At 47.5% G+C, this 15,263-nt stretch overlaps 1 protein-coding gene across 3 annotated transcripts; it reads right to left on the bottom strand.

The window, feature by feature from the left end:
* Positions 1–1,432: 1,432 nt before the first annotated feature.
* Positions 1,433–15,247, bottom strand: MTRFR (mitochondrial translation release factor in rescue). 3 transcript variants are annotated; one of them, XM_086681554.1, is made up of 4 exons: positions 15,119–15,215; positions 6,207–6,437; positions 4,304–4,614; positions 1,433–2,616 (listed from the first exon to the last, which is right to left on the bottom strand). In XM_086681554.1, exons 3-4 carry the CDS (start codon positions 4,586–4,588, stop codon positions 2,398–2,400), a joined length of 504 nt encoding a protein of 167 aa, XP_086537680.1. In that variant the 5' UTR covers positions 4,589–4,614; positions 6,207–6,437; positions 15,119–15,215; the 3' UTR covers positions 1,433–2,397. The 3 variants fall into 3 exon arrangements, with proteins under 3 accessions (XP_086537680.1, XP_086537681.1, XP_025789309.2); XM_086681555.1 differs by lacking the exon at positions 15,119–15,215 and adding an exon at positions 7,400–7,593; XM_025933524.2 differs by lacking the exon at positions 6,207–6,437 and having other exon boundaries at positions 15,119–15,247.
* Positions 15,248–15,263: the final 16 nt, after the last annotated feature.

Genomic DNA, 15,263 nt, shown 5'->3' on the forward strand with positions numbered 1-15,263 from the left:
AGGGGGAGACAGACAAATGAGGGACGGGGGCAGTTTTGCAGGCATAAGGCAAGGTCCCAGCCATGTCCGTTCTAAAGGCCGCCAAGAACAGGTTCTAGGGAGCGGGCTTATCTACCTCTCTTGTGCATGTGACGGCAAGTCCTGGAAGGTACAAGAAAGGAGACAGACTGAAGCCTCTGTCTCTCCTGTCTACGGCTCCCCATTTCCCTTCCCACCATTACCGGCTTGTCGTGTGCCATTGCAGGTACCTGGCCGCCTTCTGAACGGGGAAGGGCCCTGGATGCCGCTTGAACTTCCAAAGCAGGTCACTCCAAGGTGAGAAGAGCCCCACCTGGCTGCCTTAAAGGTAAATTTATTTGGATCCGTGCACTAGGCGTGCTGTCTGTGCCTGCGGAATGGTCTGGTTTTGACTGCAGACCGCGACATGGGCCTTCTCGCCTCATGGCTTCTTCCCCCTACTTGTGTTACACGTGAACTCCAGATGTGCTCTGACAAGCCAAGCTACTACTCATGCCTAAAAACCCCAAACAGTTGTAGGGTCAAATGCAGCTTGAGTGATCGGTGTTGCACAAATTCGCAAACAAATCAGGTTCTGGGCCTTCATTTCGTAAATCTACTTAGAAGTCAACTCCTAGGGAATGTCGGGTGTATTTTTTTTTTTTTTTCTTTTTAAGCTCTAAACCCCACGTGGAGCTCGAACTCACAACCCTGTAGATCAAGCATTGCGTGCTCTACTGACTAAGCCAGCCAGGTGCCCCCATTGTGTGTATTTTGACATCAGAGAGGATATCTGGCAACATACAGTCTATTAAGTTAATGGGGTAAACGGGCAAGTAACTTACTGATGTGTACATCTTTCTCCACGTGGTTTTCTCTCATTCTCTTAGCCTGACGTTAAGCTAAGGGATGTCAAGTATCACCTAGCCATGACCTCCCAGTGGATGAACGGTGGCACTAAATGCCATTAACGTTTGGCTCAATTCCACAGTTCCCCCCTGCCCCAAAAATGGACCTTCCTTATTAATGTTTTCTTTTTTGATAATAAAACAAGATACACAAATGTGTAGCTTAAAAAGATATGGTGACATCCTTCTAACTACCGCCAGCCATCCGACACCCCTCTGAGTGTCACCTCGTGGCGACCCCCTTCCTCCCCACAAAAAGTAGCTGCTGTCCTTTTATAGTAATGACTTCTGTGTGTCTCTTTATAGTTTTATTCTCAAAATGTGCATCTCTAGGGCGCCTGGGTGGCTCAGCCAGTTGAGCGTCTGACTTTGGCTTAGGTCATGATCTCGCGTTTCAAGAATTTGAGCCCCGTGTTGGGTGCCTCGTTGACAGCAAAAAGCCTACTTGGGATTCTCTCTCTCCCCCTCCCCTACTTGCACACGTGCCCTCTCTCTAAATAAATGAATACACTTTTATTTTTTAATAATAGTATTTTTTAAAGTTTATTTACTTTGAAAGAGAGTGGGGGGGAGGGGCAGAGAGAGAGGGAGAGAGAGAGTCCCAAAGCAGGCTCCGCACTGTCAGCACAGAACCTGACGTAGGGCTCAAACCCACGAACTGTGAGATCATGACCTGAGCTGAAACCAAGAGTCAGATGCTCAACCGACTTAGCCACTCAGGTACCCCAAATGAATAAACTTTTTTTTTTTTTTTAATATTTGTTTATTTTTGAGAGAGAGAGAGACAGAGTCAGAGCGTGAGTGGGGTAGGAGCAGAGAGAGAGGGAGACATAGAATCCGAAGCAGCTCCAGGCTCCGAGCTGTCAGTACAGAGCCTGACGCAGGGCTCAAATCCACAAACCGCGAGATCACGACCTGAGCCGAAGTTGGATGCTTAACCAACCGAGTCACCCAAGCGCCCCTACACTTAAAAAAAAACACACAAAAAAACGCATTTAGGGGCATCTAGGTGGCTCCTTTGGTTGAGCGTTGGACTCTCCATTTCAGTTCAAGTCATGATCTCATGCTTTGTGAGTTCAAGGCCCGCATTGGACTCTGTGGTAAGTGTGGAGCCTTGCTTAGGATTCTCTCCTTCTCTCTCTGCCCCTCCCCTGCTCTCTCTCTCAAAATAATAAAACTTAAAAAAAAAGTGTATCTCTATCCACCAGTTTAGTCTGCCATTAAAAAATTTTTGATTTAAAATTTGAAGTCAGTTAAAAATACAGAAACACTATAGTAATGCTTGAGGTGGAATAGAACTTCCCACCATTATTCCCTGGAAGCATCTGGCAGGTTCTTTAGTCAGAATCTGCTGTTCTTTCAGGGGTGCCTGGCCGGCTCAGTCAGTGGAGCGTGCGACTCTTGATCTCAGGGTCGAGTTCAAGCCCCACACTGGGTGTAGAGATTACTTGAAAACAAAACAAACAAACAAAAAAGCATTTCTAATTCTTTCTCAGTGGACGTTTTTACTTGATTCCCACAGTTCTTTCAGGAGTTTCTTTTTTTCTAGAGTTTCCTTTGCTCTTTTTTTCCTCTCTTGCTTTTTCTTCTCTGCCTCCCGTTTTTCTTTGTAGACAAGACTGTTTTCGCCGTTGTAGAAAATATCCACTTTCTCTTGTAGGATTATCCGGGCTAGCTTTCTGTTCTGATCGACTGATCTTGTCTGATGGCACTGCAAGAGACAGTAATTCACACCGTGAAAAAGTTCATTCTGGACACAACAAAGACCATATTGCCCTCCTGCCTCTGCTCTGCTCCGCCCTCGCCCTGCCCCACCCTCCAGCATACGTATGATGTGGCTTTTTCTGTGATTATTTGTAATTAAGAGCGTTGCTTTGTTCGGAAGCAATGACAGCAGTAACATAACGTCCCCAAATAGTTTTGAAAATATCAATTGCTATGTCTAGCTTGTGGCCAGGGAACAAACACTCTGCACCATTTATAAATGTAAAATTCTGGGGGCGCCCGGGCAGCTCAGTCAGTTAAATGTCTGACTTCAGCTCAGGTCACGATCTTGTGGTTTGTGAATTTGAGCCCCGCGTTGAGCTCTGCACTGATGTGTGGAATCTGGGATTCTCTCTCTCCCTCTCTTTCCTCGTGTTCTCTCTCTCTCTCAAAATAAACTAACTTAGAAAAATTTATAAATGTAAACTTCTGTCTCAAGGAGGGAGATAGCATCTTTATTATTAGTCAACCGTAACAGTGATTATGTCATACCTGAGTTAGGAAGGGTGAGCACCTTGCAAAGCTATCTGATAAAGCCTGTGAAATCAGAGTCAAAGCATACTACTAAAGGCGAATCTGCAGTGAGGTTATAAAATAGTTAAACAAAAACCGTGTCAGGTTTCAGAATTTTATTTGTTGCTCATGAATGACACCGTTTCTCAAGGAGGAAAAAAGCGATTGAGAAAAAAAGAAAAGCGAGTGAGGTTTTTAGTTGATAGGCTCTTGGCTCAAAAACTTGGCAGTGAAAAAACAGTTGTTCGAGCCAGACTGTGGGCTTGCTCTCGGTTGCTGCCTGTGGCTGTGGGATCTTGGGCAAGTTACTTAACCTCTCTGTGCCTGATTCCGCACTTGTACTGTGGAAAAGGTAAGGCAGGAGGGCTCATGAGGACAAAGACTGTGCGCCTCATTGCACGGCGCCTACCACGTGTGGGCGTGACGGACGTCGCTGCGGTTAGTACCGCCGGCACACGGAACAGCGGCTTCGCCATCTCCTCTGTTCCTCTGCCCGGGCCGCCCCTCGGGCCTTCGGGCCACTCAGAAGGGACTGCCAGTTCCACTGAGGCAGCGGGGCCACTACTTACAAACCAGGAAAACGGGGAAAAAGCATTTCCGTATTTCCGGGGGCTTCGAACCATGCTGAGAGCTGGTGATGCTCTGATCGGAGATTGGTTTTGATACAAAAAGGGAAGACTCCTCCAGGCAGCCAGCCGTCGCGTGTTTACTCCGAGGGCTAGAGAGGCTTCGCCCCTGTTACCTCACACTCAGAAGGGCGGGTGTCACTGACATTTACCCAAGAGGGGATGGAGGGACACGGCCAGGTCGCTGAGGGCCGGGACGGCGGGCAGACACCCCAGGCCAGCGTGCTGCTCGGGACCGGAGCCCGCGGCTTCTGCCGAACTGCGAACACCCCACGGCTCTGCGAGAACCGCGCTGCCTGCCGGATGCCAGGCCCGCAGGTGTCCCCTGGCGCCACGGGCCCCCGGAAGGAAGCTTCTGAGGCTCTGCCTCAGGGCCGGAGGCGGGATCTGCAGCGCCAACCGAACCGGGCCGCGAGGAGAACGCACCTCAGCCGACCACCGCCATCACTCAAGCCCCCCGAAACCCAGGGACCCCCAGCGGGCTTCCTCCTCTACCTTGACGACGATGCCCGAGGGGATGTGCTTCAGCACCACACAGTTGCTGGTTTTGTTGGTTGCCTGGCCCCCCGGACCGTGCCCTTTCACGAACTGCTCTTCAAGGTCACTCTCATCCAGGGGAGGCAGCAGAGCGGGGCGGTCCCTCCTGCCTGCCATCTGGACCGCGGTGACTGCCGCTCCCGGGGCTAACAGCGCTGGCGTCCCCCGAAGCCCGAGTCCCCACGGCGCCGTGCACATTCTGGCCAGCGGTGCGGGCCAACGAAAGAAACCCGAGGTACCCATGGAGAGGAGCTCTGCTTGTTGAGGACCTGAGTTGGAGGAAGAAAGACAGCCTTTCAGGAAGACGCGCTTGCTCCCAAGAGGACACTTCGGGATCTAGGACGACCTTTTAGAAACCAGTTCAGACGACGGCCCCCCACCCGTCACCAAGATTTAGGAAACTGGCAAAGAGAGCGTGGAGCCTTGCGTTGATCTCCCGTGGTCTTAGCAGCGCGCTCCCTGCCAGCGGATACATGTTTTCTTACGATGGACTGAAAATATCTTCGAAGCACCCAGAGGTGCCGTTTTCTCAGGGAGGAGAGGTTTTGAGTGTGTGACACACAACAGAAGAGGGCCGTATTTCGCTAAGGAAATATTATACAGGGCATCAAGCGGGAATTAGGATCTGAGTCAAGCGACGTTATTTCAACGTTTGAGAATCTTTGAAATGAAAATGTAAAGAACGACAGTATGCGAGTCTATTTTATAGCTGAGCTTACACAGTCTGACACGGTAAATATCACTATCAATCAATGTCATGATTGTTGTTTTTTAATGTTTCCAGTTTCATGGATTTGAATAGGAACATCTGTTCCCTCAGACGCACTGCCAATAACGTGATCCAAGTGGCGCTCCTTACTGGAACCATCAAATCAGCGGATTTTTAGTAAGGTGCCTGTTAGGTTCAAAATGCCACACGGGGTGTAGTGAGTGGTGCGAGGCGGAAAAGAGCGAGCCTCTGTCTTCATGGAGCTTGGAGTCTAGTCAGAAGATGCTAAAAAAAGAAAGCAGTATTTATTTAGACAATTTTTTTTTAACGCTTATTTATTTTTGAGAGAGAGACAGAGAGTGGGAGCAGGGGAGGGGCAGGGAGAGAGAGGGAGACACAGTCTGAAACAGGCTCCAGGATCTGAGCCGTCAGCACAGAGCCCGACGCGGGGCTCGAACCCACAAACCGTGAGATCACGACCTGGGCCGAAGTCGGACGCTCAACTGACTGAGACACCCAGGCACTCCAAGTAAGCAGTATCGAACCACTGGATTTAAATAGCTGCTCCCGACATAGCAGAAGGCTGAAGTGTCTCAGCTGACAGGTAACAGTATGGACAGGAGCTCCCAGAACATGGTGGTCCCGCGGGCCTTTGCTTCCAGGGGAGGTGGGCAGAGCGAGCTGAAAGGTGTTAGCTCCTTTCAAAGATCGGTAACCTCGCCATGCAGACAGGGACAAGTCACAACGGGGGCCCGTCTTATCTGGAAAATGGGTGAATAAGCCCTTCTCCACCCATCCTGCACAAGCATAAAGATCAGAGAAAAAAATATATATCCCGGAAAGATCTGTTTTGAGACCAATTTGTAGCAAAACTCCTGTCACTCAGGTGGATTATGGGAACTATGAGTGTGCTGCTCCCTTGCTTGACGCTTCTTGATCCGAGAGGGCGCGGGCGCTAAAAAGGGATGTGCGGCCCTTTTTAACAACTGCTGCTTCCTTTCAGACTCTAAATAGCTGCTTTTACCGTTTGAGACCCTGTAAATTCCACCCGATGGCCCCCGGTCTCCAACATAGGTAGGAAGTGGCGTGTGCCTAAGCCACAAGTAGCTTAACCTGCACCAAATACTTCCCACAGGTTTGCTCTTGGCTCACCTTTGTTGTCGTGGGATGTCAGGTCTGGCTGCTGACTTCCACTGAGCCCACGCTGGTCTCCAACTAGCTTTGTGGAAGCTCAATGCAGACACATGCTGCTGGGTATTGCTGCCTTGTAACTACGTGCACTTCTGTCATTTTACGTGTATCTATCTGAGTAGTCCTTTCAGCCGGCCCTGAGATGACACTGGCCATCTCTAGAGTGACAGTAAGGTGTTCATCTCTCTCCCTCTATGGAAAATAAAAACAATGAAATCTGCTTTTCAAGCCTTATGCCAATGCTAATTTTCAATTCTATGACTGACATTGTAGTCTAAACTCGTAACTTCTTCCTTCCTTCCTTTCTTTTCTTTAAACAAGTGTTTTATTTTTGAGAGAGAGAGAGAGAGAGACAGCACGAGCGGGGGAGGGGTAGAGTGACAGAGACAGAGAGAGAGAGAGAGAGAGAGAGAGAGAGAGAGAGAATCCGAAGCAGGCTCCAGGCTCTGAGCTGTCAGCATGGCGCCCGACGTGGGGCTCGGACCCACAAACCGGGAGATCATGACCTGAGCCGAAACTGGATGCTTAACTGAGCGGGCCACCCAGGCACCCCTAAACTCGTAACTTCTTTCTGAAAAGTACGCCATTCAGCGTGTAGGTCAGTCCCTGGGGGCGAGGATTAGTGTGGCATTGGCAAGATGCTCTGTGGCTGCGAGGGGCTAGATTTTGAAACAGAGTGTGCAGGTGCCACTTAAAAACAACAACCGGGTTTGTTTATCGTGTGTCAGGTCTCTCCAAAGTCCGCTCAGGAGCAGAGAAACGATAAACCCATAAACTCAGGCGCTTTTCTGAAATCGCCGCAACAAAGAATCCGCTCCCCTGTAACCGAGTGAAGTGAATGAGACTGAGTCGATGCCCAAAATTCCCCTTTCCCTTATTTCTGCTTTCAATCCACAGAACAAGATCCCTTTGTGTACCAGACAGCATCTAGTCCCTGGATCAGATTTGTTGTGGAACTCAAGCCCAGGGCCTCCCTTGGGGTTTCTCTTCCGCTGGTTGGTAAATCTGACCGGCCAGGGCAGCCTTGGAATTGAGTGCAGGGACAAAGAGAGGAAGAGAGTCGGAGACAAGGCAAAACTCCCAGACAAAGGGCGGAGAGGAGAGTGTGTTTATCAGCTGCTCTGTCCCCGGCCTGCTGTGTTTCCAATCTCTACCTTTCTGTCCTAGTTCAGAGCCGACACACACGCTAGAAGGTCTCCCACCCAACTGCAGTTCACGAAGGCCCCCGGTGTTCAGTTACTGGCTGCTTTGTTTAACAGCTAATTCCAACAGCCAATCGGACGATTTTAAATACTTTTAGTATCTCCTGGAGCTTTGGCTCTACGCCAACGACTGCTCAAAATGACAAACTCACCCGTGGTTCCGCTTCCCCAAAGACCAGAGAAGAATACGGATTGGGTTTCAGTTTTTGTGATACCTGCAGAGCAACCCAAAGTCTTTGGGGGAACAATACAAGCATCTTCAATTAGAGCTCATTGTGACATTAAAAAAGAGAAAAGGACAAATGGTAACAAGTGCTGGCAGAGGGAAACCAGGAGTCATGACAGCTTGCCCCAGTTCCTTTCTGTGAGCGTGCGCCTCCATTCAGGGCTGGCTCTCCACCCCGGCTGATGCAGTTGGGCTTAAAGCCTCTCTCGCTGTCCCAGTCCCTTCCCACTTGGTCAGGTCAGAGATAACGGGAGTTAGGACTTTACAAAAGGGAATGTTCATTTGTTCAATGAATGTTTCCAACACCTCCTGTGTGCCGGGCATGGGTCTCAGGGAGCCCAGGGGGCCTGTTGCATAAATGAGAAATTAAGATTTCCCGAAATCTGACACGTGCTGTAGCCCGGAATGGAGAAGATGCCACAGAGAGCGGTGGTTCTTGGTCACTGTGCCCGAGTCCCTTGGCGTGCTCATTACTGGGACTTGGAATCTGCATTCTGTTAGGTGCCTCCTTTCCTAACCTGGACCCAGCCGCCACACATTCCCGCCTCAGGCCTCCGTGGCCAACCCAAACCCAGGAAGACGTCTAGCTGCAGGGGTGGTGTGGTCCGCTCTGGGATGTGGCCCGTGACTGCGGCCAACAGTCAGACGTAAAGCAGATGCAGCAAGGCGAGGCTCGCTTCGCCGGCAGCATTAATGCTCCTGAGACGGGCAAAGGGGACGCTGATGCCTTTCCCGTTGTGCCTCCAAGACAGATAAGGGTATCTGAATCCATTTGCAGGAAGTCATAGGATTTCAATCTCTGGACTCCCCTTCCGGATGCCATTTGCCCCAAATTCACTGTTTATTCTTCTGAGAGACAGAGAGAGAAACTATTTTCTCTTAGCCACAACTTTCATATTGTCTCAACCTCGGAGAGACTTCATCAAAGCCAAATGAAAGAACAGATGTGGAGCTCAATGGGAACAGGGTGCTTTAGGAAAGGCAACCGGTAAAGCTCTTGAGAGAGACAAATCCCCGGGAATCCTGCAAACCAGGATCCTGCTTCATTAGGCCTGGGGTGGCGCCTGAGACTCTGTATTCCTAACCAGCTCCCTGGTGAGGCTCTTGCCTCCAGGAACCCCACTGCGAGAGTCATGGCCAAAAGCTCTGAGCAAAGGTGCTGCCTGGGTGGTGGCTCTTGGGAGCGTCTAAATACTGGATGGGGTCCTGGGATGACGATGGAAAAGATGGCGATGAGGAAGGTGTGAAGGACAGTAATGGTGGGAACAGAAAACACTCACAGAAAGAACTGAACGCATATGGATTTGAGCTAATAGGGAATGTGAAATGGTAACCAGGGGACTGAGAAATGGGGTCATCCGAAAAAAGAACGCCAATAATGTGTTCTAGAACAGCGTTGTCCGACCTGAACATAATGTAGGCCACGTGTGAAATTCTAAATTTTCTAGTAATCACCTCAAAAACAGTAAAAAGGGGCACCTGGCTGGCTCAGTCGGTGCAAAATGTCACTCTTGATCTTGGGGTTGGAAGTTTAAGCCCCAAATTGGGTGCAGAGAGCACTTAAAAATAAAATCTTAATGAAACAAAACAAAACAAAACTGGGGTGCCTGGGTAGCTCAGTCGGTTGAGCGTCCGACTTAGGCTCAGGTCATGATATCGCGGTTCGTGGGTTCGAGCCTTGCGTCAGGCTCTGTGCCAAAAGCTGAGTCTGGAGCCTGCTTTGGATTCTGTGTCTCCCTCTCTCTGCCCCTTCCCCACTCGTGCTCTCTCTCAAAAATAAATATTTAAAAACATTTATAAAAAAGTAATAAAAATAAACTTAAAACAGTAATAAGAAACTGATGAAATGAATGTTGACATATTTGAAAGATACACATTTAATATACTTTACTTACTATATTAACCTGGTATGGCCAAAATATCATTTCAACATGTAATCAATATAAAAATTATGCACACCTTATTATTAATATGAAGTCTTCAAAATCTACCCTATCAGCGTAGCTCCAGAATCTTTCTCCTCATTATGGTCCGCAGAGCGGTAGCAACATAACCACTTGGGAGCTTGTTAGCAATGGAGACTCTCACGCCCTACCCCAGACTTCCGAGCTGAGAACCTGCATTTTATGAAGATCCACAGGTGATTCAGAGTCACACTCCCAAAGTCTGAGAAGCACTGTACTAGGACACAGGAACGAGCAAGTTCTTTCATCTGTTGGGACAGATGCTTCTAGAAACTGGTGTTTCTCATGTTTGTAATATTCAAGAAGTTGAGGCCAGAATTCTGGAGTGCCGACAACCTTCTTGGTCACGGTCCTGTTTCCCTCTCCGTAACAGGACTGAAAGTGACAAGTCGCGAAACAACGACCTGATCGATCCTGAGGGACCAGAAACGGTGACTGCTGGAACAGGCGGATGTGTGGTGGTGAAGCTTGAAAAGGACAAAATGGCCAGCTGATGGCACCAGAAGCTAAGTGAGAGAATGACTTTCTGAGAAATGCTTAATCATAATCCATGTTGCCTAGTATGTTTCAGTGCGCCCTGGAAAATGGGAGTTAAAAAAAAAGCAGCCGTTTCCCATGGGCTCCAACTAACTTGTCCCTCTGTTCTGCGTGTCTGAAGTCCTTGCAGGGGCTAGAGCACCTCCTGGAAAGGAACGACGGGGCCGCGGCTCAGGCCTGAAACAGACCAAGTCCTTTCCTGGGCTTGGGGGTTTGCCCTGAAGATAAGGCGCCTTTCACTCACAGGAAGTGCTGGCAGAGGATTATTTCTCAAATAAGACAAGCATAATAGATTGAGCAGGAAATGCCCAGCTGGGGACTGCGCCAGGTCTGGTCTCCACGTAACAGAGCTCAAGAGACAACTCATGAAGGAGATAAAGAGAAAAGCTTTCAATTCACATGACACTAACATCCCATTCTGGTTTTTTTTTTTAACAGAAAACTCTGAATCCACAGAGAATGATACCTGTCCTATTTGTGTGCAGTGCTGTGATTTTTCCTCTATTTATGGCATCTAACAGGAACTTTATAATTTTATCACCTGCGGTTTAATTATAATTTTTTAAGTTTATTTATTTTGAGAGGGAGAGAGAATGAGCAGGGGAGGAGCAGACAGAGAGGGGGAGAGACGGAATCCCAAGCAGGCTTGATGTGGGACTCATTGTGGGACTCGAATTCACAAACCTGTGAGATCGTGACCTGAGCCGAAATCAAGAGACGGACGCTTAACCGACTGAGCCACCCAGGTGCCCCCAACTGTTAAAATAAGGCAGAAACACATAAAAAAGCAGCAGTAATAACACTCTACATGTTCTTAAATTCTCAACGCCTCCATTATCATGATTGATACCTTGTATTCGTTTAGGACTTAGATGCTTTCAAGGTACTTTCAAGTATATTATCATATTTGACACAAATAAAGAAAAAAAGGGATTAATTCAGGAAGACTTATCTTGGAAGAACATTAGGTATCCCATTATTATTATTATTAATTATTTTTAATGTTTTGTTTGTTTTTGAAAGAGTGCAAGTGGGGGAGAGGTAGAGAGAGGGGGACAGAGGATCTGAAGCAGGCTCCCTGCCGACAGCAGCAAGCCCGACGCGGGGCTTGAACTCATGAACCGTGAGATCATGACCTGAGCTGAAGTCAGACGCTCAACTGACTGAGTTACCCAGGAGCCCCAGGTATTCCATTTTTAAACTAAACTTATCATTTCGACAGCTTTCTTTTTATCCCTTTTCCCTTCACCTTTCATAACATCTCTAGATGTTCTTTCTCCAGTTCCTTAAAAGTGTTAGCTCATTGTCCTCAACTTTCTCTTCTTGACTCTTCCTTTAATTTTTTTGTCCCTGAAAGGCCACACTGCCTATAGTCACTGTCTTGGCTTCATGATTTGCTCACTGTGCAACTTTGGTCATATTTCATCATCTGTAAAGTGGAAGTGATACCACCTACAATGAGAAAAAAAAAAAAAAAGGACAAATCTCCACAAACATTGAGCACTTAGGAGTACTTCAGATCCCTAAACTATAAAGCTAAAGAGCCTCTGACTAACACACCATATAAATTATGGTCTTATCCCACAAACCTAACCTGCAAACTGATTGTTTCGTAGGCTTTAAAAAAAAATTTTTTTTTTTTTTAAATTAAGTCATCTCTACCCGCAACATGGGGCTCAAACTCATGACCCCAAGATCCCAAGAGTGACGTGCTCTTCCAACTGAGCCAGCCAGGCTCAGAGTGAAAAGGCATCTAGAACAGTGACCTGCAAATTATTTCAGTTGGTACGGTCCAATTTAAGAAGTACTTGAAAACCATGAGGTTACCAAAGACATGCTATTTGGTGAGGTCATAATTGTGGTCTATGAAATCAGGTGCCAGGATATAATTATGATGCCACGAATACAGTGTGACTTCCCAGCAGGCTCACATTGAAAGATAAACCACCTGCATCCAAGCAAGTCCTGGTTTAAACATGAGGATCGTTAGGGATTATCTCATATAGGAAGAAAAACCGTGAAGGACAAGAAAGATGAAAAAATTTATATTAAAAAAATTTTTTTTTTAATTTGAGAGAGAGAGAGCATGCGAGCAGGGGAAAGGGGCAGAGGGAGAGAATCCCAAGCTGTCTCCGTACTCAGTGCGGAGCCCGATGTGGGGCTCGATCCCACAACCCTGGGATCATGACCCTAGCTGAAATCAAGAGTCGGATGCTCACGATCTACCACTCTATCACTCATGAGCTACCCGGGTGCCCTGAAAAAACTTAAATATATATCCGACGATTTCATGTTTAATAATTAAACTATAAAGTTTTAATGTTCCTCATATATATATATTTTTTGCTGTAGAGAACTGCCCCCCCCCCCCCCCCCCCCCCGCAAATGACAAACAGTTTGGACATAATAAAGAGTAGCAACCCTAGGGTTAACAGAAACCAAATGCTGTAAGCTATTATCAGCCATTATGACTGCACAGCCTGGTCTTATCCACACCAACGTGAAAGGTCTCTGCTCAAAAAAAAAAAAAAAAAAAAAAAAAAAGATCTCCGCTCAAAAGCTGTCAGTGTGAAGCCTTCAAGGTCAAAGAGATACTTGAGCAATTTGTTATGATAAAGTCCTATAGTAATCATACCATCATAAAGGGCATAAAATAGTGGTGTCAGCTTGCACACAAATAGTGCAAAATCTCCAGGATGGGTGGTAGGTTTAGATTACATGAAGTTATTATACATTTACTGGAATTTCTGAAGCCTCTACTTCTGTTTTCTACATTCAGAAATAATGTCTATGGGTTTTAAAAACTACTTTTTTAGGGCCGCCTGAGTGGCTCAGTTGCTTAAGCGTCTGACTTCGGCTCAGGTCATGGTCTCATGGTTCGTGAGTTTGAGCCCCGCATTGGGCTCTGTACTGATAGCTCAGAGCCTGGAGCCTGCTTCAGATTCTGTGTCTCCCTCTCTCTCTGTCCCTCCCTGATCACACTCTGTCTCTCTCTCTCTCAAAAATAAATAAACATTAAAAAAACAAAAACAGGGGTCTGGGTGGCTCAGTCAGTTAGGCATCTGACTTCAGCTTAGGTCATGATCTCGTCATTCCTGAGTTTGAGCCCTCGGTCAGGCTCTGTGCTGACAGCTCAGAGCCTGGAGCCTGCTTTGGATTCTGTATTTCCTTCTCTCTCTGCCCCTCCCCTGCTCACACTCTGTCTATCTCTCTCAAAAATAAATATTAAAACAACAACAACAAAAAAAACGACAAAAAACAAAAACAAAAACAAGAAAACTTGGTTAACCAGAATAGTAGCTCCTGAATACACTGGCTTATTAGGACATTAATAGATAAAAAGTTACCTAAAACCACACAGCCCAAAATGAAAAAAACCCAAAAACCTACATCCTCAAACTGAACAGAACCCATTGGATTTTGCAGCCATAAGTGATCCTCTCCTGCCTCTTGCATGGTTAGGAACTAATCACCAGTACTCAATTTTGGGGTTAATATTTTTTCTTGTAAGGAAATACAACTCGGTCTGCCTGGAGATGTCTCAGTAATTCACACTTCTCAGTTCTTCTGAGTGTAAAAGATTCTACAATGTCTTGGGACACCTGGGTGGCTCAGTCAGTTAAGCAACTGACTTCGGCTCAGGTCATGAGCTCGCGGTTCGTGGGTTCGAGCCCCACGTCGGGCTCTGTGCTGACAGCTCAGAGCCTGGAGCCTGCTTCGGATTCTGTGTCTCCCTCTCTCTCTGTTCCTCCCCTGCTCATTCTCTGTCTCTCTGTGTCTCTCAAAAATAAATAAACGTTAAAAAAGATTCTACAATGTCTCAAATAACAGACAACTGAAATTATGTTCAATTATGACCAACTGAAATTAGTGATAAAACTTTTTTTTTTGGTGGGCTTGAAATATCACTGAAGTCAGAGCCATGTGCTTAGAATTAGTTTGATTTTGATTTTAGTGAGGTATTACATGAGCACAGATGGATTAACACAATGGGGCTGGTGTGGATTAAGTTTATTTAAGCTTGAAATCTATCATATACAGGTGGGGTTTTGGACACAGACTGAATTTTTACTCTTTGAGACAGAATTGTTAGGAAGCTCAGATGACATGGAATGCCTCGAAGATCTGTCATTCCTGCCAATAACATTTCACGGTGCATCCTGGCTTTTCAGCCATAGCTACATGATAGGGCTAGCAAAGTTCTTTCACTTTGTACCCAGGAACCCTGGAGGGAAATCTAAGAGCTGGCCTTAAAGGTTAACTAGTCTTAAGAATGTGAACTCAACAGGGGTGCCTGGGTGGCTCAGTCGCTTAAGGATTTGACCTCGGTTCAGGTCCTGATCTCACAGCTCTCTGCTAACGGCTCTCGGAGCCAGCTTCGGATCCTCTCTCTCCCTCTCTCTCTGCCCTTCCCCTGCTCATGCTCCCTCAAAAATAAATACATATTAAAAAAAAGTGAACTGAACAGAGAGAATGAAATGGTGGGGCCTCCAGGAAGGGGCACAGATTCTCTGTCGTCCTTGAAAGGCCTGGCAAGAGCCATGCTGACACCTACTATGTGCCAGCTTGGAACAGCACCTGCTGCGTGCTAAGAGCTCTATAGAGCTCTGTTGGACAAGTAAATGAAGCTCTTTCCATTTCTTCTCGGGCCTCGGTGGACCCGTTTTCTCCAAGGCGGTGAGCTGTCCTCCCCTCCCCACACCAGTCCTTGAAGAGCCCCGGGAAAGACCCCCAGCAGCTTAGGGTAAACCAGGTGCAGAGAAAACTTAGCTCAGTGTCTGGACAAGTTGCACCTCACCGCCAGCGTTGTCTCAGGTCAACTGGTTGCATGAATCAGGACCGCAAGCTGGGAAAGTCAGGCGTCCTAGCTCCCAGTCCTCTCTTCAGAGTCCTTGACAATCGCAGGCAACCGTACAGGCGGCTGGCTGCTCCACGGACGCTTACCTGGCTGCAGACGTGGTCTCCCACCCGCCAGTTTCTGGGGTAACAGGAACCACTGTAGAAGGTGCATGGAAAGCACACTCCTGGGTTTGCGCACGCGCAGTACTCCCGCCGTCGTTTCCCTCACTTGCCCTGGGCTCATTCTTAC

This window comes from Puma concolor, chromosome D3, assembly GCF_028749965.1.
Source record: "Puma concolor isolate L17-30 chromosome D3, mPumCon1.1.hap2, whole genome shotgun sequence".
Lineage (NCBI taxonomy): Eukaryota > Metazoa > Chordata > Mammalia > Carnivora > Felidae > Puma > Puma concolor.

What these genes read in the sequence shown, in the direction of transcription:
- MTRFR (XM_025933524.2), bottom strand. Translation starts at nt 15,185, where the DNA reads ATGCACCTTCTACAGTGGTTCCTGTTACCCCAGAAACTGGCGGGTGGG. An exon ending in GAGACCACGTCTGCAGCCAG is followed by an intron (nt 4,615 to 15,118) that starts GTAAGCGTCCGT and finishes CCTCCAACTCAG; the next exon opens with GTCCTCAACAAGCAGAGCTC. An exon ending in CCTCGGGCATCGTCGTCAAG is followed by an intron (nt 2,617 to 4,303) that starts GTAGAGGAGGAA and finishes TGTCTCTTGCAG; the next exon opens with TGCCATCAGACAAGATCAGT.